Raw genomic sequence first — 25,960 nt, 5'->3', positions numbered from 1 at the left:
AACAAAAACAAAAAAACAAAACAAAACAAAAAAAAAAAAACTGGCTGGGCGGGGAACTAACCTAAAGCAGCTGGGTGTGTTGGTACATGCCTTGATTCTCAGTGCTTGACAGGAAAAGGCAGGAGGACCTCTGAGTTTGAGGTCAACCTAATCCACATAAAGGAACCATTCAAGCTGTAAAACTCAGCCACATACCACTGTAATGGCTAAAGTTATGTTGATAACTAACATTAATTTTTTTTTGTTTTGCTTTGTTTTGTTTTTCTAGACAGGGTTTCTCTGTAGCTTTGGAGCCTATCCCGAAACTTGCTCTGTACGCCAGGCTTGCCTCAAACTAAAAAATTCGCCTGTCTCTGTCTTCCAAGTGCTGGAATTAAAGGCATGCTCGGCTGCTAAAGTTAAGTTTAAAAGTTTTAAATTTCTAAAAAAAAAAAAAGTTTTAAATTTCCGTGCTTAAGAGAACTATAAAGCAAAGTTAATTTGACTTCCAAAAGTTAAGGGCTGTTAAGGGTTAATTGTTTACTGCTGTTTCAGCTTCTGTAATAAATACTTGTTTTGGACAAGGGGACCTTCTGGTCGCATTAGAACAGAATATAACCTTGTATTCTTTGCCTTCAAAAACTCCTGGCTGAGTTGGCTGGGGCTGCATTCAGGAATGAGTGCCAGGTATAGAGCTAGTTTAGCGCTAGCGTCTCTTTGAACTGTGAGTTGGTGGCACACGCCGTTAATCCCAGCACTAGGGAGGCAGAGGTAGGAGGATCTCTGAGTTTGAGGTCAGCCTGGGGTACAGAGGAAGTTCCAGAACAGCCAGTGTTACATAGAAAAACCCTTCTTCAGAAACCAAAACAAACAAAGCCTCTTCTTTCTTAAAATTTAACTAATCATACTAACCTTACTTTTTGGCTTCTGTAGTTCTGATTCTAGCTAACTGTTCTTGTTAACTGAAATATGTTAACTCAGAATGTTTTTTTTTTTTTTTTGCTTAAAATCTCACCCCGAGAAAGACTTGGTGCTACACCGGGTTCCTGAACACCCAGTGTAGTCACCGGCTGACTAAAGACTCTACTTCTATGTCCAAGCAGTCTTCTCTGGTGGATACCCCACAACACTAGGACAGGAAGGACTACATAGAAAGGTCCTATCACAAGCAAACAAAAACAAAGAGGTTGAGGCAGGAGTGTAATGGTCTGTCCTGTCCCTTTAAGAGACAAGCCCCACTCCTCAGCACTTCTCATCCCGGCCCACTACCCTAAACCTCTCCACCACTGAGCTTCCCTTCCCTCCCCCTAGTCTCTCTTTTCCTATAAGACCCAGGCGTTGTGACTAGGCGCTCTCTTGGCCTCTTGATTCTCTCTGCCCTGGGGGGTCTTCTTTTGTCTCCCTCTCTCTTCCTCTCTCGCTCTGCCCCTCCCTCTTTCACTCGCGGCTCCGTCTGGTCTGTTCTGCTGGCCACGCTCACTATGGCCTCTATTAGGTGTCTCTGGCTGTGCTTTCCCTTACATCTATAATAAAAACCTCCTCAAATTTCATTTGTATCTTTTGTTTGATCGACTTCAGGTAATCCATGTTTCCCATGCTGTACTAGTGTATAGTGTAATGTCTTTATTATTTCCTTAAAGTTCCAGATGCAACCAGGTGGTAGTGGCACACACCTTAAGTCCCAGCACTGGAGAGGCAGAGGGAGGATTTCCCAGTTCACCCTGTAACCTGGCACTTGTGATTTTTGTGTTTAAATACTTGCTTCAGTAGGCACGTGGGATCACGGTTCTGTGGCCCTGATCTATCAACCCTCTTCTTATCCCCCTTCTTTTGTGCTGCCCTATAGTCAATTTTTAAAAAGATTTATTTATTTATTAATGTATACAATGTTTTGTCTGCATGTATGTCTGCACGCCAGAAGAGGGCGCCAGATTCCGTTGTGAATGGTTGTGAGCCACCAAGTGGTTAACGCGAATAGAACTCAGGACCTCCGGAAGAGCAGACACCCTACATTAGGTATTGCCTTGAGGTATCTATCGTCTTGTGTCTGCTTGGGTTGATTCGGAGCCTCGGACCACAACAAAATATGAATGGATTCCGATCCATTCTTCAGGCTCCTACGACCACACCCACGCGCTGCACGGACACCGCCAGGAGTGATGCCATTCCTTGCAGGCCCCAGGTAAAATTCAGACGCCCTGTGACCGGCCCGCCCGCACAAGGTCCCGCCCCGTGAGTGCCCAAACCGAGACACAACTCCGAAATGCATAATCAGTCTCCACCCCTAGGAAGTCCCTACCCAGTTCTTAGCCCGGAAGTCCGCGGGACAGAAGCCCGGAAGTTCGAGAGACGGTTCCCTAGTCCCCTTCCGCTAATTCGGTACGCACCCCTCGGTTCCCGCGCAAGTGTGTGTCCCGAGGCGTTCTGGTTCCGATCGGCTGTGCTTCCCGTTTTCATGTTCATGCCCCGCGTGGGTCATTGCTTGCGGACCTGGATTGGGCACAGGGCAGGTTGAGCAAACCGGGCGTGTGCACTCCGGAGGAGGAGCGAGCGGAACGGGCCGCTTGTGGAGCTTGTTGGTAACTAAGGCCAGAGGGAGGCGAGTTGTGTGCTTAACTAAGATTCTTGAGGATGTAGGTGGGGTACGAAGCTTGATAGCACCCGAGTATCCAAGGAGCCACTCACAACTGGGGCTTGGGGTGTTGTCTCCAGGGGTCTTGGCCGCAGCGTCCCATTAATTCGGATGCATTTGGGCCATTGTTAGTATGATAGTAGACACTTAGACACTGGCACTTTCAGTTCCCCTTCTTGGTAGGAAGAGGAGTTTCTGGAAGATTCAGTTAAGGTGCCGGAAGCCTGAGAGCTGCTGGGGGCTAACAGCACAATTTCAAAACGAGGGTTCAGTCAAGGAAAGAATTCTCAGATGGGACTGTGGTTTGGAAGTGAGACCAGGCCTCACTTTCTGGGCTGTGGAGTCCCTGTGCCCGTACATAATTGTGGGCTGAGATGGTCTCATGGAGAAAGGAGTTTAGGGTCTGCTGTGGACTTTCCCCTGGCCGCCTGTAAGAGTGGATGAGGTGCTGTGTGTCTTTCCCAGCCGAGTCTGCTGTGAAGTGAAGCCCAGGTTCCAGGGATGTACATGCAGGTGGAGACACGAACCAGCACCCGCCTCCATCTGAAGAGGGCCCCAGGCATCCGGTCTTGGTCCCTGCTGGTTGGTAAGGCTTCCCAATGTTTCCCAACTCAAATCTTAAAAGTGATATAAACAGTCTCTTTGTATTTTATTAGAAGTTCTTCTCAATACAAGACCTGATAGAGCATGTTTCATTAACCTTGGTGTGCCTTTCAGAGGACATGCAGGGTCCCCTTGCATGCTGGGCAAGGTTTCTTAACACTGAGATGTATTCCAGCCTATCTGCACGCGCTCTCTCTCTCTCTCTCTCTCTCTCTCTCTCTCTCTCTCTCTCTCTCTCTCTCTCTCTCTCTGACTTTTCGAGACAGGGTTTCTCTGCGTAGCATTGGAGCCCGTCCTGGAACTCGCTATGTAGACCAGGCTGGCCTCAAACTCACAGAAATCGGCCTGCCTCTGCCTCCCCAGTGCTGGGATTAAAGGCTAGTGCCACAACCTATCTGCTTTCTTGAGGTCACTAGTTTTTCTTCCATTGACAGGTGATCATGGGTTCACATTTCTCCTTTTCCCTGTTTCCTTCCCCTTCGTTAAGTGTGCTTAGCCTCCTGGACTCTCTCCCCCATCACTGCCTATCAGAAGTCTCTTGCATCTCAGGGACAGCTGCACTTGTGTGGGCTAGGCTGTGCAGAGTTGGAGGTGAGGCACTGGCTGTGGCTTCAGCAGCAGCGTCTCTGTAGTCTGTCCTTATGATTTGTGAAGGTTCTGCATGTTGTGCTCTGTGTTGTATTACAATTCTGTATGCAGTCTTATCTCCATTCCTCATCACATGTGGGCGATACCGACATCTGTCATTTGCATTTTCATTGGGTAGCTGACAAGTCTGGTGAATGCCATGGGTCGCATGTCCTGTTTTTATTTTTTAATTGTATGTGTATCTATGTATGGGTCTATGCAGGTACATATAGGTGCCTGTGGAGTCCAAAAGAGCATTAGCTCCCTGGAGCTGAAGCTACACGAGGTTGTGAGTGGCCTGACATGGGTGCAGGCACCAATGTTGTCCGACTTTTCTTTGGGCCTCCAGCTCACAAATAACAAGATGGAAACTTATTGTGAAAGTTTGGCGTTTTGCTTAGGCTTGTCCACAGCTAGCTCTTATAACTTAATCTGCTCTGCTAATCTATATTCTGCCTTTTTACTCTCCTCCATTCTGCATGTCCTACTTGGTCCTTTGCTGGCGAGTGTCTAGATTCATCCCAAGTTCCTTTCACTACCCAGAAGTCCCGCCTATTCTCTCCTGCCTAGCTATTGGCTATTCAGGATTGTATTAAACATCTTCACACAGTGTGATAAAATATCCTACAACAGTGCTGAGAACCGGGGTCCTCTGCAAAAGTAGTCTATATTCTTAACCAATAAGCTAGCTACCTTTCCAGTCCCTTTATTTTTTAATGATTTATTTATGTATATAAGTATTATATCTAAATGTATTCCTGCATGCTGGAAGACAGCACCAGATGCCATTATAGATGGTTGTGAGCCACCATGTGGGTGCTGGGAATTAAACTCAGGACCTCTGAAAGAGCAGCCAATGCTCCTAACCACTGAGCCATCTCTCCAGTCCCTTGTCTATGTCACCAACCCTGCACTAGGTACCCACTGCCCCTGAACAATCTGTCCTGCTTATTGGGGGCTATAGTTAACAAGATAATCCTTCTCTCTCTACAGGAATATTATCCACTGGCCTGGCTGCCGCCTATTACAGTGGAGGTAAAGTATGCTGTGCCCTTCAATTTCCTTGTACTTGGAAATGGGAACACACACACACATACAGTGAGCAGTCCTGGTGTGTGTGGCCTTTGGGGTGGCCTCTGCCTTGCCTTGAGGGATGACCACAGCCAATGTCTTGCATCTTGAATTTCTTCCTGTTAGAAAGTGCCCTTGGAAAGAAGTTGTTTGGCGTTTGCCCGCTGCCATGCCACAGGGAAGAATTATGTGCCCTGTGCTCTATGCCAAGGCTGGGTAGATCTACCTTTCTCCTAGATGGACTCAGGCAGAGTCTGGGATGCCTATGTCTCCAGCAACCCAGGCAGGCAGAGAAGCAGTTGACTAAGCCTCTAACCTGAGCTAAAGGAAGGGAAGACTGGGCTGGTAGGACCCTATGGACCTTGGCTTCTTTAGCTAATGGGCTGATGTACGATGTCTGCTTGCAGATAGTCTGGGTTGGAAGCTCTTCTATGTCACAGGCTGCCTGTTTGTAGCTGTACAGAACTTGGAGGACTGGGAGGTAAGATGGCACAGTAGCTCCCTTGCCATTTGGAAGCGTCTGTCCCAGCCCAGAGGCACTGGGTTACCTGGAGTCAGCCCTTGGCTTTGCTTGTAATACCCCTGGACTCTTCTAGAAGCTACTCTTAACTGTTTTCACCAGGGTTCTGTTTTTTTTTTTTTTTTTTTGTAGACTTGCCTCAAATTTAAAAGTAAGCCTACTGCCTCAGCCTCTTGACAGGCATGAAGCACCACACTCAACTCACAGAAGTTCTTTTTTCTGGAGTTGTTACAAGTCTTCATAGTCCCTGGGCTGGACTGGCTGCACAGGGCAGAGACCTGTGAGAACATGCAGCTAACTCACATTTGGACCAGCTCCCGGGCTCTTGAAGTTCAAGGGTTGAGGGCTTCCTCTGACCATCCAGGACCTCACTGCAGGCCCAAGATAGTTAAAAGGAATCAGCAGAACCTGAGTCTGGGAAAAGTCAGGTTGCCTCTGGGGAAGTCCCCTACCCTTGGCCTTGGCTGGATTTCTGCATTATTGCCAGCCTGTCCTTTTGTTCTTAGTACCCAGTACTAAGGGATGAAGTTAGGTCCTCACGTGTGCTGGACAAGTGTTCTACCACTGAGCAGATTACCCAGCCTGGTCTTGGTTTCATGCAAGGAGAATTCCATCTGCTTTTCTCATGTGCCCCTCACCCACAGGAGTACAAGAGGTCAGACACAGAAGCTGACCCTGGAAGAAAGCCCTGGAGGCTTTGGGGATTGGGCTTCCACTGGGCATCTTGAATGTCTGTGCTGGTGTGAGTGGGGAGGACGCCTCAGCATCAGCTTGGCCCTCTTCCTGGGGTTCTGTGTGGTCAGCATATATTGGTTTGCAGGAAGCCATTTTCAACAAGAGCACTGGGAAGGTCATCTTAAAGACATTCAGCCTCTACAAGAAGCTGCTGACTCTTCTCAGAGCAGGCCATGACCAAGGTAAGAGTGGGGAGTTGGTCTGGATAGTTCACCTGCTCAGGGAATGATGGGCTCCCGACATATCCTGGCTTACACGTACCCCGCCCTGCATACGGTTGGGTGAGGGCAGTAGAGGTGGGTCACCAGGCGGACCAGCAGGGAGTCATCCTGTTCTTCAGGAACCATTTGGCCACTCTCAGGTCCGAGTCCTGGACACGATTCCTGTCAGCTATATGAGCCCTGCAGAGAGGATGTGGTCAGAGGAAACCTCCAGCCCTTGAGCTTCTGGGCTTGTGAGCTAAGCCTATGAAGTAACATAAGGTCTCTTCCCTGTGTATTCAGCTCAGCCATTGTGCATTACAAACGTGTGCATCCCACAGGACCCTCAGAGTAGGCGTTTAACATAGGGAGTCAGGCCCCAAGGACCTCAGGCCTCTAACTTATATGGAGTGCAGGCGGTACACAGCTGGATGTAGCATTCAGATGTGGCAGTATACAGCCAATGGAGGCCAGAGCATTGTGGGGATGTGGGTTAGTGCACTGGCTGAACTTTCCCGGCACATCTGAGAGCCTGTCCTCACAGGATGCAAGCCACGGGGTCAGCCCTGTGTCACTGTCGCAGTGGGATGAGATAGGTTTCCCGGTGGCTCTGGGGAAAGTAGTATCCGCCATGCATTAGTTAGGTAAGTTTTCCTGTGCAAGGGAAAGGCAGGGCTACCCCACTGGAACCAGATAGGTAAAATCAGGCAGAAAGGGCTAGCAGGAAGATGGCAGCTTGGGCTTAGCGATCTCTTCTGTAGGATTGCCCAGGACAGCCAGCTTCTGTCTAACACTGCACGAGTGATGAGTCTCCTGGGTGTGTTCTTTTTTTTTTTTTTTTTTGGTTTTTCGAGACAGGGTTTCTCTGTGGTTTTGGAGCCTGTCCTGGAACTAGCTCTTGTAAACCAGGCTGGTTTTGAACTCACAGAGATCCGCCTGCCTCTGCCTCCCCAGTGCTGGGATTAAAGGCGTGCGCCACCACCGCCCGGCCTCCTGGGTGTGTTCTTATCCAGAAATTATTCCGGGCCAGCAGTGGTGGGAGGCTGAGGCAGGTGGATCTCCTTGAGTTCAAGGCCAGCCTGGTCTACAGAGTGAGTTCCAGGACAGGCTTCAAAGTTATAGAGAAACCCAGTCAAAAAAAAAAAAAAATTATTCTGGACCCAGAGTCCAGATAAGGACGAGCAAACGCCTTTGTCACTGATGTCATTCCTGTTCAGAGCGGGACATCCTGAGGCAGGCTGTCCTACGGCATAGGGGGGAGCATATGGACGACTGCCCATTTGTAAATCCTTCCGTCCCCAGTGGTGGTCCTGCTAAGAGACATCCAGGATGTGAATGTGGAGGAGGAGAAGGTCCGTTACTTTGGAAAGGGCTACACTGTGGTGCTCCGGATCGCGACAGGCTTTTCCCACCCCCTTACTCAGAGTGCAGTCATGGGCCGACGCAGGTAAGGGTGGTACAGAGCAAGACTGGGCATCCCGTGGTGTTTCTCGGGGCAGCAGGGGAGATGCTGTTTGTAGACAGGAATATGGGGCTGTAGGAGGGATGTGTGTACTTAGGTGCAGCTTTGCTATGGGCATCTGTAGGGAGGCAATAAAAGAAGGTTGAGGGCTGTGAAGAGTGGGCTGAGGCCAGAGATTCGGGACACCTGGGGTTGTTGTGGGTGTATGGTAGGGGATCAGTGTGGGTCTTTGTGGTATGTTATGGGACTGCATTTTTTCCACGGTGACCTGCGACCTGCTTTCTTGATGCTGGCCTAGTGATGTGGAAGCCATTGCCAAACTCATCACCAGCTTCTTGGAGTTGCACCGCCTGGAGAGCCCCTCAGAACGGTCCCAGAGCAGCGACAGTGAAGCCGATGGCCCTGGTGACCAAAGCTGACAGCGTGGAGCAGCTGCTGGTAGATGCCACCCATTTCTGACATGTCTCCAACTGACTTGCCCGTTATGAGGGTGCAGGCAGATCTTGTGTGGACCACCTGCCTTTCGCTTGTTTACGCTTCTACGCTTTGCAGAACCATGGGCTGGACATCTTCCACAACCCAGAAAGGCGGCATCTATCAGGATGCGGGAGATGGGTGCTACATCCAGAGGAGGGCAGCAAATCAGAAATGAGTGCCTTCTCCAGAGACAGACTACAGCTCTGGCTTAGGTCACAGCCTGGTCTGGATAAGCTCACCCAAGGGCATCCAAGGTATAAGACGCCAGTCTTTCTTCAGCACAGGCCTAGTGTCTGCCTTGAAGAGGCCCTGCCCCCAGGCTACCTAGTGAGATTGAGACACCCACATGCATGGAAGGAGGACCCACTCCTGTGCACGGTGGCGACTTGTGCTATAAATCCTGATGTCTCCTCTCCTGGACCAGCCCTCCTCAAGATGGACATTCTTGGTGGTCAGGGGCTTCCCTGAAGGCAGCCTGAGTGCTGCAGACTGTCCCGTTCCTGCCTGGACCGCTGAGAGCCCAGTTTTGGAGCACCACTGTTAGGAACAGAAGGCTCTCACAACCCAAACTGGGAAGAAGCTGCCAGTGGAGGAAAGGCCACCTCTTCTGGTTTTCTGCAGCCTTTGAGAACCCGGAGCTCCTTTACAGAAATTGAGTCTTAGCCTCCCAAGCCTTGGAAAGACCTGGGAAAGACAGGCACACGATACACATCCCTACAAAGTGAGGCAGGAAGAAAGTTAAAGGCCAGCCTGGGCACGGCCTCTTCTAACAGAAGCTGTTCCAGCCCCTGATGGCCTTCTATGCTCTTCTAGTTCTCTCTGAGGGACTCAAGTCCCCCACAAGTATAGTGTTCACTAAGTTGCCGGGAAGCTTGGCTTCCAGGCCTGAAAGCTATGGACCTCTGGTCAAGCTGCGTGCCTATGCCTGGCCAGGCAGAACTGGGAAAACGAGGAGTTGTAAACAAAGAAGTCAAGGCAGCCTTGAGGCCACTGTACTGGGCTGGACAGGAATAGTTACGTCAGAACCTTCAACAGGTCTATTTGAAGTGACTGCTATCAGTTCTGACTTGGGGAATATGGTTGAACATGTCAAAGTAAGCTTGTTTTGTTTTACGAGACAGGGTTTCTCTGTGTTGCCCTGGCTGTCCTGGTACTTGCTCTGTAGACCAAACTGGCTTTGAACTCGCAAAGATCTGCCTGCCTCTGCCTCCCAAGTACTGGGATTAAAGGTGTGTGCCAACATTGCCTGGCAGAATGAATTTTTTCAATGGTCAAATTAGACAAGTTTTTTTCTTCGCAAATGAAGTGTGAAACATAGCTGGTGGGTTCTGACTTGTCACCTACAGGCTCTTAAGGTACTTTAGACAAGGGAGGAGTCTGTCTCTCGGGTGCTATCCTATCCCTTTCCTGTATTTCCCAGTGCTGGGACTCATTCCTGGGTGAAGGAACGAAGCCCTCTATGAGCCAGGGTGGTGGCAAAAAGCTGATTCAAGTTTCTGTAAGTGGGGCTTCTGCTTCTACTGTCTTTTTATTTCATAATAAAGCTCTACATGCAAATTGCAAATGAATCTCCATGTGCCTTTTTCTGGGTTCTGCTTTGCCTAAGGTACTATTTACAGTTTGGGAGCCTGTCTACACAGGTGTCCAGGGTTCAGCAGGAAGATCACAGGCCCCACATGGCTGGGCACTGAGGCAGGAATCTTGGTGTTGTCCAGGCTGATATACAGGACCCCAGCCCCTCAGGGGTTCTGACCTGTGTCCCAGCATGAGCTGGGGGGGGGTGGCAGTGGCAGTGGCAGTGGGGTAGCCGCCTCACCCAGGTCCTGCAGCAGACCCTGCAGTCGCTGCATACTTGGAAGCACGTTCTCCTCCAGCCACTCCTCTATGGTGTCCGGGTAGAAGGCCAGCTGCAGGGCCGCCTCCAGCTGCTGCACAAGGTTGCTCCATCTGCTCAGAAGGCTGCGGGCAACAGCAGCTGTGAGCTCGACTTGATGAGAATTCCTGCTAAAGCTCAAGTTTACATAACTAAACAATGTCCTCAGCCCCCAGAGCCAGTACTGTTCCATGCCTCAGTTTACCACTGGGACGAAATAAACGACTGGTCGTATTTTAGCAGTACCATGCCTGGCATGAATGGCTCCTGCTGCTGGCAGCACACTGGACTCAGCACAAGTGTATTAGCCTAGCTTAGAGTCCTGATCTAGGAGAGGTTCCAGCCACAGGGTGCTCAGCTAGGTTGCACTAGGGAGTTACAGGGCCACCAGGGACCATATGTGGCCTGATTCCAAAGATGAGTCTTGGGTCCATCTGAGTGGCTGATGATGTGTCTCAGGCCAGGAACCACTTAGCTTCTTTAGGGGCAGTGTTAATGAGCAGTGACCTATCAATTCATCCAGGATCCACAGCAGCAGTATCTGGGGAACTTTCTTGCCTTAACACTGATAACCATAACCATGGCTACTGTGGGTGTTCGTAAAGGGACAGGATATTCTAGAGCGAGGATGTGATGACGCTGGCTACCTGAGTGCCTCTGGCTGTATGTGCTGGATCATAACTGGGTGAATAAGCTTCCGCCTGCGGTGGTAGGGGCTGAACCAGCCAGTGACATACCTGGAGCAAATCCTGACAGTTAGTGAGCCAACAGTGAATAAGAGTTAACTGTGGGGAAACTTTAGGAAAATCTTTGTAAAGAACAATGCCGGGAGAAGATGGAGTCACTTACCTGTTCCTTTCCAGAAGTGTATCCACAGAGCTGCGCAGGTGGAGGCTGACTTGTATGACGAGGGCATGGATGTCACTGCCAGGGAAGGAGCCAGCTCCCTCACTGCCAGAGAGTCACACTGAGATGGGTGTTCCCCAGAGGAGGGAGGGGTGGGGGCATGTCAGGTAGGATGGGATTACCTCACAGTATCCATTATTTCCAGGCTTGGAACCCCAAGGAAGTGCTCCACTCTCAGCTTAACATCCTCAGCAAAGCCTCCTGAAACCATCCACAGGCAGAAGAGGTCAGAGAAGCCTCCTGACCTTTGGGTGCTATGGGTGAAAAGGCACAGCATCTCAGGGAACCCCAGCCAGGCTCGCTGGCTGCTTTTTCATTGAGCATGTGAGATATTTGTTTAAGATCGGGGTGGAACCCAGAATGGTGTGGTAGCAGCACTGTGTGCACGAGCCCGTGGCCTCACCACACAGTCCACGTTGCAAGTGTCAGTCATGGGTAGAGTGCTCTAGAGCACTCCAAAAAAACTGCTGGGTGTGAGACCAGGGCAGACACACCTCCAGGTCAGCACGAGAGGCTGTCAGGAAGCCATTGACAGACAGTTCCTTCTCCGTGTTGGGAGGCCTAGCTCCCAGTACAATCATTCCTCAGAAACAGGAAGAGCTAAAGTCAACACCACTAACACCAATGACTTTTCAGTACTGGTGAGGGCTGTCTGCTTACTGTCTGCTTGTCTTTCTGCACATTCTAGACATTTAAAATGAACAACTGACAGAAAAATAGCTAAACTAAGACCACTTCTACATCTTTCCTCTACCCCATAGTTGTTAAATGTTTTGGGGGGCTCTCCTGTCCATGTGGCCATCCTTTGAGCATTGTAAATTCCTACATGGCCTTATAATTTAAATGGGCATGATTTACTTCATCAAGGCCCACTGCCTACACTTGCTCTGAGCAGTGCCCATGCCTGTCTCCTGCAGTCAGTTGTTTCCTTAGGCCATCTGGGTGTAGGAGCACTGGGAGCACCCAGTTCTGAAGTCTGCATCTCAGGACACTTATACAGCAAAGATACCTTCTGCATCTGCACCTGAAGCATGAATTTCTTATGCAGGTTTTCTAAGTCTGTGGGGCATGTCCGTTCTAACTTCCTATCTATACCCGCAGCTCAGGCTAAGGATCTGGGTGTAGGCAATCTCAGACCAGTGGCAGACAAGCAAGTGGATGGACTGTAAACATGAGTCTTCTTCCCCTGCAAAGGACTGCAGTCCAGATGGAGCTGACCAATGAATGGTCAAGGGAAACCAGCACCTGGCCTCCCACTTCCTGTAAGCTAAGGGTAGGTGAGAGACCTAAAACTGTTGGCTGGGACATACCATGCACAAGTGACTGTAGACAGGCAGCCAGAGAAGGGATTCCCACAGGAAGCAGCTCACACAGCACAGAGAAGTGGTCGTACCTACATCCAGAAGAAGAGTATTCAGCGCCACAGCCCTCAATTCATCTTATCATGATGAAGATGCCATGATCTGGGTACTCTTTCTCCTGTTTGAGGGGTTCCAAGGCTGAGACCCACTGTGGGCAGCCTGGCTCAGGATTCCATGTCATGGGATTTTACATTAGGTTTCTTATGATGCCCCAGGGAGGAGCCTGTGAGGGGAAAGAGGCCGTGAGTACTTGGGTCCACTCCACAGTCTTTATTACTTCTTTTCTGTGGTCTGCATCCTATCTATCGACCTCATGCTTTCCCCTAAGGTCCAGCAGGTCATCTGACCCCTCTGGCGCTGGGCAGAGAACCTCCTGGTCTCAGTTTCTTTAGCTGTAAGGGGTAGAGAGATGTTCCTCGAGTGTGACCGGTGAAGGCTGATCAAAGAGCCAGGGACCAGAGATCACATCAGCCCCCTCAGTTTTCCTTTACCTCTGTGAGTCACTAACCACTATGCAAGGCATAGAAAGGCTTCACTCTGAATGAGTCTTGGTGTAACTCACACCCTAGTGCACTTTACTGGAATGGCAAATGCTTGATAAGTCTTCATGAGCCATCTAGAACCGTTTCTGAAGCCAAGCAGTAGACACGGACTGAAGCCATGAGCAACTCTTTACAAGCACACTAGACAGCCTCACCTGGCTGAGAACCCTGCTCTGTAGTCACACTTTGGAACCTGTGAAGGCTCCATGGGACACCTTTCCAGCTTTTCTAGCAAAATTGCCAGCTTTGACTGGTCCAGCTCAAAGGGTGGAATCTGATGCTAGGATTTGGCCAGAACCAAAGGCTGGGTTCATTCTATTTTTCAAAGGGTGCGACACCCTAAAAGAACCAGAACTAATCTTCGTGCCATGCTACGTGAGACGTACGGTATCATTCATGGAACATGCAAACCACAGAGACTAGGGGGTCGCGTGCTTGTGGTTCTGAGCACGTCAGTGTTTCCTCAGCCACGAGGGAATGAAGAGCATGAAGGGCAGGGCCAACACTGACAGCTGCCGTCATGGGTGAGGGGAACTGTTCTCCACACTCGGCCTGACCTTACCTCTGCCAGCCAGTCAGAATGATTCCTTGCAGAGTATCCACTGGCCCACTGACCACCACCTGGAGCCACTGCTCATGGTTTCTAACGTGGTGCTCAATAGGCGGCAGGGCCTGACTCGCCCCGGTGGCCCCCTTGAAGGCACTGGCAGCCCACAGCCTCTGGAAGCCACACTCCTGGTACTTTCCCATGAGGAAGACTAGGTAAGAAAACAAGCCGATGCCGGTTGTGGTGGCGCACGCCGGTAGGAGTAAAAAAAAAAAAAAAAGAAAGAGAGAGGCCCTGGATACACAGCCTAACCAGAGCAGCCCAGAGCTGCTACCCTGGCAGAGAAGAGACTCCATTCCCATATGGCCCGTGGTTTATCACTCATTGGGAATAAACTTTTCAGGAAAGAACCTGGAGCCAGCAGGGGGCTTTGCATGGCCCTTCTGTTCCATGCTGGTCAGCCAAATGAGGAGCCTGTATTCCCAGGCTGAAGAGTTCAGGTTACAGGGTTATGGAGGACTAGGAAACAATCATGCAGGCACATGCACCAGGAGCAACCTGTACTGACTTTTGCTGTGGACATCCAGGTCAGCTCCATAGTCCCAGAGCACAGGCTCCACCAGTTGAGGCACCCCAGATGCTGTCAACAGAGCAAGGCCATGAGTGTGGGAAAGACCACTCGGGTCACACCCCTACTCCTTACACGTATTTGTTTTATACAGGGGTCTCACTTTGCTGCCCAGGCTGGCCCTGAATTCCAATCCTCTTGCCTCACCTTCCTAAGTACTGAGATTACAGTCATGTGCCACCATGCTCACCTCTGGCATATTCTAAAGTGTTAAAGTGGGAAAATAAATGTCTTCTCAGGTCTAGTGGGTTCTCAGTATAGCCTACAGAGCTATAAATGGTGTTTGTAGCTGCCTGCTTTTGTGAGGAGGGACTCCTACACTCTCCTCCGAGCTGCTGGCTTTGTGGCCTCAGGGAACTGGAACACATCTCTAATATAGGAGCTGATTCTAACCCATTAATGTAAAACATACACTAGTCTCAGGGTTCAGTGGAGCTAGGTGGTTATGTGTCTATGTGTTGTCTCCCAGGCTGGAGAAGGTCAGGTTCAGTGGAGCTAGGTGGTGTGTTTAGGCGCTGTCTCCCAGGCTGGAGAAGGTTCTCTTCAGCTCTCATCTCCAAGCTTTGGGATAGTGTGAACTTTTAACCCTGGCATCTACAAGGCTGGTCACAGGGTACACATGGGCTCTCGAAAGCCCTGGAAGCACTGGACAGTCCCACGGCCCCTCTGGGCCTGCCGGCAGCCACACCAATTTCTGGCCCGCACTCCTGCAAGGCTGCACAGTAACTTGAAGGGAGGATTAAACCCAGCATTTTCGCTGGAGCACACACATTAAGAGCTCATTTCCAAGGCCTCTGGGACTTGAGGTCTTGGGCAGCCACATGTAAGCCCCCATCCACCAGGCCCTGCCAACCTTTCAGCTGTTCCTGGGGGATGTCCCGTAGCATGTCATCCCACACCAAGGGTGTTGTGCCAGGGTGCTGTGCCAGCACATGGCTGGCTACTGCCTGCACATGGGACAGACACAATTTTGCAAGGCTGTTCTGTTCCTGCTGTAGCCACTGTTTTGAGGTCTCCCCCTCGCCCAAGTAGTAGACCTAGGAGGAAGAAACAGCATGGGATTGCGTCTGCTGCCATCCTTTGGACAGAGGAGACTAAGAAGGAGCTCAGCTTCCCTGGTCTCTAAAGGAAGATTCACTCTTGGGTTCACAGCAGCTTTGCTCAGGTCAGTGAAGAGTGGATGGATGTGTCCCACTGTGCCATGGCTATTCCTGACACAGGTGATGATGTTGATGGGACTTGTCCTGCACTCACAATGGGAATGAAAAAGCCAGACACAGAAGGCAACATGTGGTGTGATTCCATCTGTGAAATGTACATACATATTTTTTTTTCTGAGACAGGGCTTCACACACAGATTATGGATTGTATTTTGCTCCTTTTCCTCTTTTTGTTTTTTTATTTGGTGTGCATTGGTGTTTCGCCTGCATGTATGTCTGTGCAAGGATGTCAGATCCCCTGAAACTAAACTTACACAAGTTGTGAGCAGCCATGTGGGTGCTGGGAATCGAACCCAGGTCCTCTGGAAGAGCAGTAGTGCTCGAGCCCCCTCCTCTTCTTTTTGGAGGCAGGATTTCCTGTAGCCCAGGCTGGCTTGTAATTCAATGCTGTAAGGTGCTGGGTTTCAAGTGTGTATCCTCAAATCTTACTTTCAGATTTATTTTGAGATACCACAGCCCAAGCTGTGTAGCCCAGGCTGGTCTCAAATCTGTGGCAATTCTCTTACCCTAGCCTCCAAGTGCTGGGATTATAGGTGTCAGCCACCATGTCCAGCTCTAATTTCCTTTTAAAAGAGGAAATCTCAGCCGGGTAATGGTGGCACATGCCTTTAATCCCAGCACTGGGAGGCCAGAGACAGGAGGATCTCTGTAAATTTGAGGCCAGCATGGTCTACAGCAAGTTCCAGGACAGGCTCCAAAGCTACAGAGAAACCCTGTCTCGTGGCGAGGGTGGGGCGTGTGGAGGAAATCTCAGAGTTGACTGCCTACAAACCCAGGCTGTGGTCTTTGTCTCAGAGCTCCTCCAGCACTGCCCACATCTGGAATCTGGCCAGATGAGAAAGGGTAGAGACTAGCCGCTGGGCAGGCTAGGTAGGAGGACACACCACAGAGACACCAGGGGAACAAGATCCAAACATAACAACACTTTCTCCTCTCAACACCTCAAGCTGCATTTCTTTTGCTAGAACAGTCTGAAAGGGCATGGATTTGTTCACGGCTGGGACTGGCTCTGTCCCTGCAGGAGGAGGAGGAAGTAAAGAAGTCTGTCCCTTTGGACAGTAGTGACATGTGGAATGTGGGGTCCTTACTTGGGCTCTGTGTAGGACTGCCTATGCCAGGTGACACTCCTCTCCAGAGACACCATCTACGACAGGCTCCTAATTAGGGTTATCTCCTTGGCGATCCCCGCCTTTATTCTTTAGTGTTTGGACTATTTCTCTATTTAAAAGAATCCATAGTTCCTGGCACAGTGGCACACACCTGTAATTCTATTGTTTGGCAGGTTGAGGCAGAAGCATCAAAAGTTCAAACCAGCCTAGATAATGTAATAAAACTGTATCTCAAAAATTTTTAAATTAAACCAAAAGAAAACAAAGGGGACTGGAGAGATTGCTCAGAGTACTGGAAGCTCTTCCAGAGGACCCAGCTTTGATTCCCAGCACCCACAGGGTGGCTCATAGCCACCTGCAGTCCCAGGCAATCCTGACACCCTCTTCTGGCCCCTGAGGGCACCAGGCACACACAGACATGGTACACAGACATATATGCAGGCAAAATATCCATACACATAAAATAAATACAAAAAAAAAAAGAAAAAAGAAAAGAAAGAAGCCATGACAGGGGACAAGGTGTCTGAAGAAAAGAGGTTGCAGACCTTGAGAGTGAAGGTACTCACCTCATCACAGCCAATGTGGAGCCACCGGGCACCCCTGTGCAGCCCCATAATCTGGTCAATCATATCTTTTACCAGTGCTAGCGACTCAGCCTCATGAGGGTTCAGGGTGTTGGGGAAGAGAGCCACTTCACGGAGGTGTGCAAATGCTGCATGTTTTAGCACAAACTATGGAGAGACAAGGAGAGGGGGGGGAGCTGGTGCTTAAGGACCCTGGTCCCCATGATGTCCCTGGCAAGAGTCCCAAGCTTATGTTGCTTAACTGACAGTGTGCCTGAGGGCCAGCGGGGTGGCCTGCAAGGGTGACTCCTGTCTCTTGCAGATGGCTGCAGCTGAGACAGCTTGAGAGCCTGCAGGGCAGTAGCCTCTAACTCTGCTTGAGCTGGGTTCTAAACCCTCTAGCTGGTTCCTCATCAGCCTCTTCCCTTCTCCCTTCCCTGTTTGCCTCCCTCTCCCTTTTCCCCTCTCCTTCCTTCCTCCTCCTTCTAAGTCTCCTTGGTGTTGGGACTTTAACGCAAGGCCTTGCATGTGCTAAATAAGTTACTTTACTAGATGACTTACTAGTATCTCTAGCTGTGCTATATCTCTAGCTTCTTTTTACTTACATGGGTGTTTTGCTTGTTAGGGTTAGGGGTCTGTGGACCACGCATGTCTAGAGACTATGAGGCCAGAAAGAGGGCATTAGATCCCTTAGAACTGGAGTCACAGGCAGTTTTGAGCAGTCTTGTGCATACTGGGATCAAACCTGGGTTCTCTGGAGGAGCAGGCAGTGATCTTAACAGCTCCAGCCCCTCCAGTCCTTTTCTCTTTTTAAATTTTATTGTAGAGGAATGACTGCAACTGCATCCTACAAGCCATTAAATCAACACCAGGTTTGCTTCTCAGTTGTCTTACATATGAGAAATAATTTTGAATACTGGTAAAAAGACACAAGCAGAAAATGCAAGGCTTCCTTCCTTTCTTCCTAGCAGAGCTTCCCTGACCAAAAGTGACAGGCTGGTGCTGCTGAGAAGAGGGGCTCAGGCGGCAGGCCTATGCCTATCCTGTCAGGCCCTGCTGCCTCACACTGGAGCCCAAGCCCAGTCTCTGACACCCACACCCACACCAGAAATTTCACTCCTCCCGCTCACCTCCATGTGTCCAAATGTCTGCACCAAGGGAACCACTTCCAGCTCATTGAGCTTGGCCAGGCGCAGGATCTCCGCAACTTCAGAGGGGCTGGAGTGATAAGAGCACAGAGGCCTGTGTCAGTCCAGCCAGTCCTTCCCCGCCCCTTTGCATCTTAAACGGACTGGTCACAGGGTCATCCTGCACAACAGGGGTTGACAGACTGGCCCAGGAGCAAAATTAACTACTCACCTGCTTTTATATAGCCTTAACCTAAGAAAGGGTCCCTTCAGCCCCCTCACCCCGATTTTATTTTACTCTGAAAGACAAATATTCACTGTTTGGAACTCAGCAAAGCACAGCGAGCAGGCAAACCTGCACCATGTGCAGGTGCACTGGGGAACTGGACACCCAGAGCCATACTGCCCTCGAGCATGGTGGTTACTTCCCACAGTCACAGAACATGGCCTTTGGCTTGTTTGGGACTTTTTGAAACAGGATGGCAGTCCATGCTCCTACCTGGGCCATTCGAGACTAGCATAGGCAGTTATTCCATGCCTAACTAAAGAATCAGCAATGACCACATCTATACCCCCCGACCCTCTGCTTGGGATCAAACCCAATACCTTGTGTATGCTAGGCCAGCACTCAACCATTGAGTTACATCCCCGGCTTCACCAACTCAGTAACTAGAATGACATTGAAAGTTGTTTTAATCTTGATTTCTGTAAGAGGCTTAGTATTTTCCCACCTGCCTATACATTCCAAGGTTCAAATCAAACTGTGAGAAGCTGGGGAGATCACTCAGTGGTTGAAATGCCTGTTGCATAAGCAAGAGAACTAGAGTTCAGATCCCTGGACCCAGGTAAGTGCTGGGTGAGCATGGAGGTCCATCTTTAATCCCAGTGCTCAGAAGGCACAGACAGACAATCCCAGAGCAAGCTGGCTTGCCAGATTAGCCAAAATGGTGTGTTCTGGATTCAACCAAAGATGCTGCTTCAACAAATAAAGTGGAGAGTGATAAAGTCTTGGGATGTCAGGCCTCCACATGTACTTGCACACACACACACACACACACACACACACACACACACACACACACACACACACGAGACAGACACATAAACACATGAGAAAAAAATCCAATTGTGGCCTTAAAGGCAGCCCAGTTCCAGCTGCCCCATGGGGTCAGAGCAGGTGTTCATTCTCTCTTTTAAATGCTTCTTGACCACCTTTAATGTGTATGCTTTACCTAAAAAATACTTCCTGCATGTGTGTGAGTGTGTGTGCTCACGTTCTGTGTGTGCCATGTGCCTGTGGGAACCTGAGGAAGTTAGAAGAGAACACTGGATTCCCTGGAGTTACAAGTGGTTGTGAGCCATGACGTGAGTCCTGGGAACCAAACCCAGACCCTCTGTAAAAGCAGAAGTGCTCCTAAACACAAAGACACCCCTCCAGGCACTCCATGTTTTACTTAAATAAAAAAATTTTTTTGGTATGAGTGTTTTACCTGTATACACCATTTTGTTTGTTTGTTTTTTTCTCTGTGTAAAAACCCTGACTATCCGGGAACTCAATTTGTAGTTCCAGGCTGGCCTCGAACTCACAGAGATCCACCTGCCTCTGCCTTCCAAGCACTGGGATTACATGCTACACCACCACTGCCTTGCCAGCTTTGTTTTTGAGACAGGATTTCACTCTGCAGCCAAAGCTGACCTTTGATTTTCAACAATCATCCTATCTCAGCCCCCCAAGTGCTGGGAGCAGAGGTGTCAGCCACCACACCAGGCTACATGTTTAATTTTGTAACCAACTTATATAAAGACATATGCTTAGAAAGTCAGAAAAGGAATGTAAGCTATTAGACTCCAATTACCCACCCACAGTTCTGCACAAGCCATCCTTCTTAGAGGCCCTCACGCCCTCTGGGGACCCTCTGCTAGCTCTGATACCTGTACGCATGTTTGGCCCGCAGCAGCATCAGGCGGCCCTCATAGGGAAACATGTCTTCATACTCAATGAGGAGACCATTTGCACCGAGTGCGTGGAATAGGGGAAACACCTGGAGAGAAACAGGGGTTAAAAACACGGCAATCTGAACAACGAAGGACTTAGCTGAATGTGCACCTTTTTCCTTTCTATGTTCTGGAGAGGGATAGGAACTGATATTCATTTAAGGGGAGGGCACAGTGCCTATGTGAAGATCAGAGAATTGGGGACATGGTTTTCTTCTTCCTTTATAAAGGGTCATCAGGTTGGCAGGACTCACTAGCCCCTTGAGCAGATTTTTGGTTTTTCAAGACAGGGTCTGTCTGTGAAACAGTGCTCACTGTCCTGGAACTCACAGAGATCTGACTGTCTTTGCTTCCTACTTATATGATGTTATTTTGGGACAGGGTATCATACTGCACTCCAGGCTGATCTAGAACTATGAAGCCCACACTTGCCTCTTCCTGTATCAGCCTCTCACTGATAACAAATACTGTGTTTTAATTTCAAATTTATTTTCTAAAAATCACCAACATTTGTTCTGTGTCTGATTGCATTTTCAAATGTCCCTTAGCAAATCTACTTTCCATTTTCCTGAAGCTGGTCGTTAGCTACAGTCAAGTTAAAAATACTGCATTTGTCTATGTGTGTGTGGATATATGTGTATGTATGGGGACACACACACCAGACCCTGAGTACAGTCAGAGGACACCTTGCAGAAGTTGGTTCTCTCCTTCCAGCTGTGGGGCCTAGGGATCACATTCAGGTTGTCAGGTTTAGTAGCAAGGGACTTTATCCACTGAGTCATGTCGCTGACCATGTCTTTAAAAGCCAGGCTTCATTCTCTGGGCAAGACTATTTCCAAAATGGCACCAGAGGGGGCACATCTGACAGGAGTTCAGATGGCACTGGCCAGACCTCCATGGACCTTCTTCCCGGGAGGCACTGCCCGAGTCACTGCAGCTTGCATGCCAGTAGGATTACTGAGTCAGAGATCTCCTTGTTCCTTCCTCTCCCCTTTTCAGTAGGAAGGGTGTGATATGAGTTGAAACAGGGGCTCTCATGTAGTAAAACCTGGCCTCAAAATCACTGTGTAGCTGAGGATGACCTTGAACTGACCTTCCTGTCTCCACCTCCTAAGTGCTAGGATCTGGTCTGTCAGGAACCACCTTGCTTGCTTGCTTTCTTCCTCACTTTCTTTTCCTTCCTCCTTTCCTTTCCTTTTTTTTTTTTTTTCAAGACAGGGTTTCTCTGTAGCTTTGGAGCCTGTCCTGGAACTAGCTCTATAGACCAGGCTGGCCTCAGACTCACAGATATCCACCAGCCTCTGCCTCCCAAATGCTGGGATTAAAGGTCTTTACTACCACTGCCAAGCACCACCTCTTTTTTGAGACGATGTCTCACATAGTTCAGGATCAAGGCTGGCCTTCATCTTCTGAAGCTCCTGCCTCTACTTCTCCAGTACTGGGATTACAGATAAGTGCTACTATGTTCATGTTGAAGAATGTATTGTTATTCGAGGACGGTTGTAAGATCTGTTCACACATGAAATAGCTTCAAATAACAGAATTTTCTCTCATAGTTCTGGAGGCCAGGAAGTAGCAGGACATCCTTCTTGTCTCCTACTGTAGTTAAAACTACCCTTCATGTTCACTGATCTGTGACTATCATTCCCGTCTCTGCTTCTGTTGTCACAGGTGTCCTTCTTGCGTGTCTTTTCCTCTTCCCCGTGTCTAAACCCTCCGCTTCTACCTGAGTTTAGATCCCCAACACTTATGTAAAAGCCAGGCATGGGGGTGTATGCCTGTAACCCCAGCACTGGCAGGGTAGAGACAGGCAGATTATGGGGTTTATCTGAAATGGTGAGTTCCAGGTTCAGTGAGAGGTCCTGTTCCTGCCCGCCAAAAATATAGTGATAGAGAGAACCATCTGCTGTTGACCTCTGATCTCCCCATGCACACACATGGGTAAGTGTATAGTGTGCTTCCCCAAAACATATAATTCACCTTTTAAAAAAGTAACTCTTATTTATTTATTCATTTAGTTTTTATGTGTGTTGGTATTTGGCCTGCAAATGTGTCTTTTTTTTATTTTATTATTTCATGTGCATTAGAGTCTTGCCTGCATGTCTGAGTGAGGGTGTGGGATACTCTGAAACTGGAATTACAGGCAGGAATGAGCTGCCATGTGGGTGCTGGGAATTGAACCTGGGTCCTCTGCATGAGCAGCCAGTGCTCTCAAACATGGAGTCATCTCTCCAGCCCCTTAATCCACCTTTTTTATTCAGACTCATAGAAATCAAGTATGACCTCATCTTAACTGGCCAATTCTCTATGGACTGTTTTTAGGTCAGGTCACTGTACAGGCACTAAGTGTTAAGACTTGAATTTCTCTTTCTGGTGGATACAATTCAGTCCCAACAAAGACATCGTGGTTTCTTCTGTTCTTTGTGCCATCCTGGTTGTTCTGTCTGGTTTTGAGGGGCAATGGGAGGAAAAGAAAAATCTATGCTCTGTCGCTGCCCTGCCTGATCCAGGGTCCCCACGGTTATGTCACCAGTGCCCACTGTCACAGAGGAAAAGGTGCTTATCTAGAGGCAAATGGAGTCCTTACCTCAGAGAGGTACGAAACCTTCGGAGGTGCTCCCTTAAGGTCCAAATGAACGAATCTCATCTTAAACGGCGTGGCACGTGACATGTTGGTATTTTTGTTGTTGTTGTTGTTAACTACTATAGCAGGATCTTCATGTGGGTCTTCTTCCTGGTGGACAGAGCTCAAGTTACAACCCAGGAGCAGAGGCAGCCCCTCCCCCTTTCTTTTTCAGTTCTGATAACAGCCAGTTTTGCTCTACTACACCAGAGGAAACTCATTTTACTAATATGAAAATAAACCGAAAAGTTTATCTCCGTATTCAAATACAGTATTTGTGTATTGCCCCCAAATAGAAAACCATTGATTTCCTTGTGAGATAATTATGATTTATAGCAACCAAAACTCTGCAAGCCCAGCAGTGGCAAACACCTGTAACACCTTTCCCACTCCACCCCCACCCGAGGAGGGAACAATGGAAGTTTAAGGCTTGCCTGGGCTATAAAGGAAAGTCAAAGTTAGCCTTGGCAACTTAATGACACCCTGTCTCTATATTAATAAGCAAAACAAAGTCCGGGGATATAGTTTAGTGATACAACACTTGTCCAGCATGCATAAGGCCTTAGGTTCAATTCCTAATACTGGAAACACAAGGCAATGATAATTTGGGGGGCGGGATAGGAAGTGTGGCTAGCTCCATGGTACAGCACTTGCTCCCTATGCCAGAAGCCCTGGGGATAATAATAATTTGAAAAGGGAATAAGCTTTACACATGCCGGAGCTAAGTGTGGTTTGCATTAAAATTAATTTCTGGATGATACTGAAGCTGCCAGGAACTTAAAGAAACAGTTGTATACCTTTTACAAAACCACAAAGGATTATAAAGGAAAGGAGATGGTGCATTCAGTTCCACGATTTCACCTGCTGGTCCTGTGCAAGGACTCAAAGCCTTAGGGGACCCGCCCCGCCCACTCGCAGCCAGGAAATACTTGTCCAAGAGGCAGGACTGGCAGTTCAAAGTCCCTGACCGGATTCTCAGTGCAACTTTAGGGGAAGACGTTGGCGGCCGTGGGAGACAGGCCATCCTGGTACAGCCCACCGTCCGGCTGCGGGCTTGACTCACCCACGCCGGAGCCTCAGCACTGCTCGGCACCGCTCCGAGGGGTCGCGGACCTCCAAAGGCGCCCCCAAGCAGTGGCGCCCAGGGCCAAGAAGGCCACGCCCTCCCCCCACTCGGCCTCCGATTGCTCACGTCTGGCCACGAGCCGGCCGAGGGCCGAGCGCGTCGCTCCCGCGTCCCCGCACCGCGTCCGCCTCGCGCTCGCTGTCGCGGCTGTTGCCCCGGGTTTAGCGGCTCTCGTGTCCCTCCTGGCTCCGCGGCGGTTCGGCCCAATGGCGCCTCAGCGGAGGGGACCACCCAGAGTTCCCGAGGGAAGTAGTGCAGCCGAGCGCCGGCGCGCGAACAGGTAGCGAGGACCGCGGGAGGCCGCGCGCAATAGCGTGCGGGGCCTGACTGGTGGCGTGTGGGCGTGGTTACTCCGGGGGCGGAGCCTGGTGGGGGGGTGGGCGTGGCGGGTGTGAGCGTGGTCACGACTAGCCGGCGTGGTATGGGATGGGTCCAGCCCTACTGCTGTGTGATCAGGCGGGCGTGACTTAGAGCGCGTGGTCTGGAGTATTCTGCTGCAAATATCCCACGGTGGGATGTCCGCGTGGCTGCCCACCAAGGAGCTCTGCGGACCCTGACCACAGGGGGCTTCATCCTTGGAGTGGGTTTGAGTGAGCAGGTTTCTCTCACGAGTGGGTATTTCTGGGCCTTTATAACTCCCTTCTGCTGTGTGTACACGTCCCATCTCCCCACATGTCTGCTGGTTACCTCATCCCGGCCTTTCACACTTCACCTGCCCGAAACTGATCTTGTGGGCCTCTGACAAACTTATACCTGAATCCAAAGGATGGAGCCTTTGGGGACAGGGACCTAGCTCTTGACAACTCCGCGTGTATTTCAAGACCTATGGCCCGTGAGACCTTCATGAACAGCACTACGCATATATCCCAGTTATACACAGAGATCTGTAGAGACACAGACCACGCAGAACTGGGTCATAGGGGCATCTTAACTTATACATCATTTCTGATATTCTTTTGTGCTGTTTCTGGCCCCAGATTTATGATTCGAGTTAAGTGGATTTGATTCGTGCAAGTTGGTTCAAGTGCACATGTATTCTTGTAGAGACACGTGCTTGGGGTGGGGCAATCAAAGAGAGATGCAGGAGGGTAGAGATCGTGGCAATCCTCCAGGTGGGAACTCTGTGGGCTGGGCAGGAGGTGTCAATGGTCAACCCACGTATTTTGTCCATTGAAGCCGGTGCTCAGCCCTGTCTGATCCGAGGAGACAGGCCGCATTCAGCCTGGGAAGCTCCTCTGAGGGGCGGAACCTCAGGTGAGGGGCGTGGCGAGGTCTGATGGGCACCCTGATCTGCTGGGTGGATTGTAGACCCAGGTGGATATTCCTGTTTCCCACTACCTACTTCATAATCAGCCCATGGGTCCCGGCAATATCTCAAGATTGATAGGGGTCCGTCCACTTTGATCAGGGGTCAGTGTTGAACATCTTGTGGTTTTGATCGGCACGCTTACTGAGATAGCTGCATTCAGTGGTTGTGTTTTCTATTCTCAGCACCAAGAAGGAGCGGCTGCCTCAGGAGTCACAGAGGACATGGTTGAGGACTGTGGCCCTTGGAGTCGGCCTTGCTCTGATCACATTCCTGCTCTGGAGTAGTCTGGGGACCAATGATGATGTGGCTGAAGTCTTGGCCCGTCGTGGTGAGGTCCTAGAGGGCAGGTTCATTGAGGTTCCCTGCTCGGAGGACTATGATGGTCACCGGAGATTTGAAGGTATGTGCCACAGGTTTCTTAATAAAGAGTGACTGGTCGGGAAAAACAAGCTGGGCGGTGGTGCTGCACACCTTTAATCCCAGCACTTGAGGGGCAGAGACAGGTGGATCTCTGTGAGTTCAAAGCCAGCCTTGTCCAGGACAGCCAGGAGAAACCTCAAAAAATCAAACCAAAGAAAGAAAGAAAGAAAAGAAAAAAGAGTGTATGGTGGAGATGGCTCATATTTAAGAAAACTTGTTGCTTTTCCAGATGACCTGAGTTCAGTTCCTAGCACCTTTGACAGGCAGCTCACAACTACCTGTAACTCCATCTTCAGGAGATTCAG

The 25,960-nt window shown here is 49.7% G+C and overlaps 3 protein-coding genes across 12 annotated transcripts in view; 2 read left to right on the top strand and 1 right to left on the bottom strand.

Moving 5' to 3' along the window:
- Cybc1 (cytochrome b-245 chaperone 1) overlaps positions 1-10,023 on the top strand; it is a 14,193-nt gene extending 4,170 nt beyond the window's left edge. Inside the window, exons 2-10 of one of the 6 annotated variants that reach the window (XM_050130429.1) lie at positions 1,898-2,008; positions 2,093-2,161; positions 2,268-2,558; positions 3,077-3,197; positions 4,835-4,876; positions 5,320-5,393; positions 6,253-6,349; positions 7,670-7,814; positions 8,128-10,023. In XM_050130429.1, coding sequence (XP_049986386.1) covers positions 3,113-3,197; positions 4,835-4,876; positions 5,320-5,393; positions 6,253-6,349; positions 7,670-7,814; positions 8,128-8,248 — 564 coding nt within the window. In that variant the 5' untranslated portion in view covers positions 1,898-2,008; positions 2,093-2,161; positions 2,268-2,558; positions 3,077-3,112 and the 3' untranslated portion in view covers positions 8,249-10,023. Of the gene's footprint in view, positions 1-311; positions 2,162-2,267; positions 2,559-3,076; positions 3,198-4,834; positions 4,877-5,319; positions 5,394-6,252; positions 6,350-7,669; positions 7,815-8,127 lie in introns of those variants that run through there. The other 5 variants (XM_050130430.1, XM_050130434.1, XM_050130433.1 and 2 more) reach the window with 5 other exon arrangements.
- Positions 9,816-24,133, bottom strand: Hexd (hexosaminidase D). 4 transcript variants are annotated; one of them, XM_050130421.1, is made up of 13 exons: positions 23,993-24,133; positions 22,765-22,911; positions 20,115-20,224; positions 18,186-18,273; positions 17,059-17,223; positions 15,017-15,200; positions 14,104-14,175; positions 13,551-13,746; positions 12,396-12,478; positions 11,208-11,286; positions 11,029-11,130; positions 10,827-10,928; positions 9,816-10,265 (listed from the first exon to the last, which is right to left on the bottom strand). In XM_050130421.1, the coding sequence occupies exons 2-13, from the start codon at positions 22,846-22,848 to the stop codon at positions 10,046-10,048; spliced, it is 1,485 nt and encodes a 494-aa protein (XP_049986378.1). In that variant the 5' UTR covers positions 22,849-22,911; positions 23,993-24,133; the 3' UTR covers positions 9,816-10,045. The 4 variants fall into 4 exon arrangements, with proteins under 4 accessions (XP_049986378.1, XP_049986377.1, XP_049986379.1 ...); XM_050130420.1 differs by having other exon boundaries at positions 23,864-23,995; XM_050130422.1 differs by having other exon boundaries at positions 10,827-10,916; positions 23,864-23,995.
- The window catches only part of Ogfod3 (2-oxoglutarate and iron dependent oxygenase domain containing 3), a 27,039-nt gene continuing 25,144 nt past the window's right edge, over positions 24,066-25,960 (top strand). For both annotated transcript variants that reach the window (XM_050130426.1, XM_050130427.1), the window contains exons 1-2: positions 24,066-24,206; positions 25,418-25,635. In XM_050130426.1, the coding sequence (XP_049986383.1) occupies positions 24,133-24,206; positions 25,418-25,635 (292 nt within the window). In that variant the 5' untranslated portion in view covers positions 24,066-24,132. The remainder of the gene's footprint in view (positions 24,207-25,417; positions 25,636-25,960) is intronic.

Source organism: Alexandromys fortis, unplaced genomic scaffold (genome assembly GCF_014885135.2).
Source record: "Alexandromys fortis isolate MF-2015 unplaced genomic scaffold, M_Fortis_MF-2015_v1.1 scaffold_349, whole genome shotgun sequence".
NCBI classification, from domain to species: domain Eukaryota; kingdom Metazoa; phylum Chordata; class Mammalia; order Rodentia; family Cricetidae; genus Alexandromys; species Alexandromys fortis.
The sequence above is the reverse complement of the archived record's forward strand: the minus strand, read 5'-3'. Positions and strand labels throughout refer to the sequence as shown.

Excerpts from the sequence above, each read along its gene's own strand:
- Hexd (XM_050130421.1), bottom strand. The coding sequence starts at position 22,848 with ATGTCACGTGCCACGCCGTTTAAGATGAGATTCGTTCATTTGGACCTT. Across the intron at positions 10,929-11,028 it reads ACACTTCTGGAAAGGAACAG|GATTTGCTCCAGGTATGTCA; the intron begins GTAAGTGACTCC and ends ACTAACTGTCAG. Across the intron at positions 10,266-10,826 it reads ATACAGCCAGAGGCACTCAG|CCTTCTGAGCAGATGGAGCA; the intron begins GTAGCCAGCGTC and ends TGTTGCCCGCAG.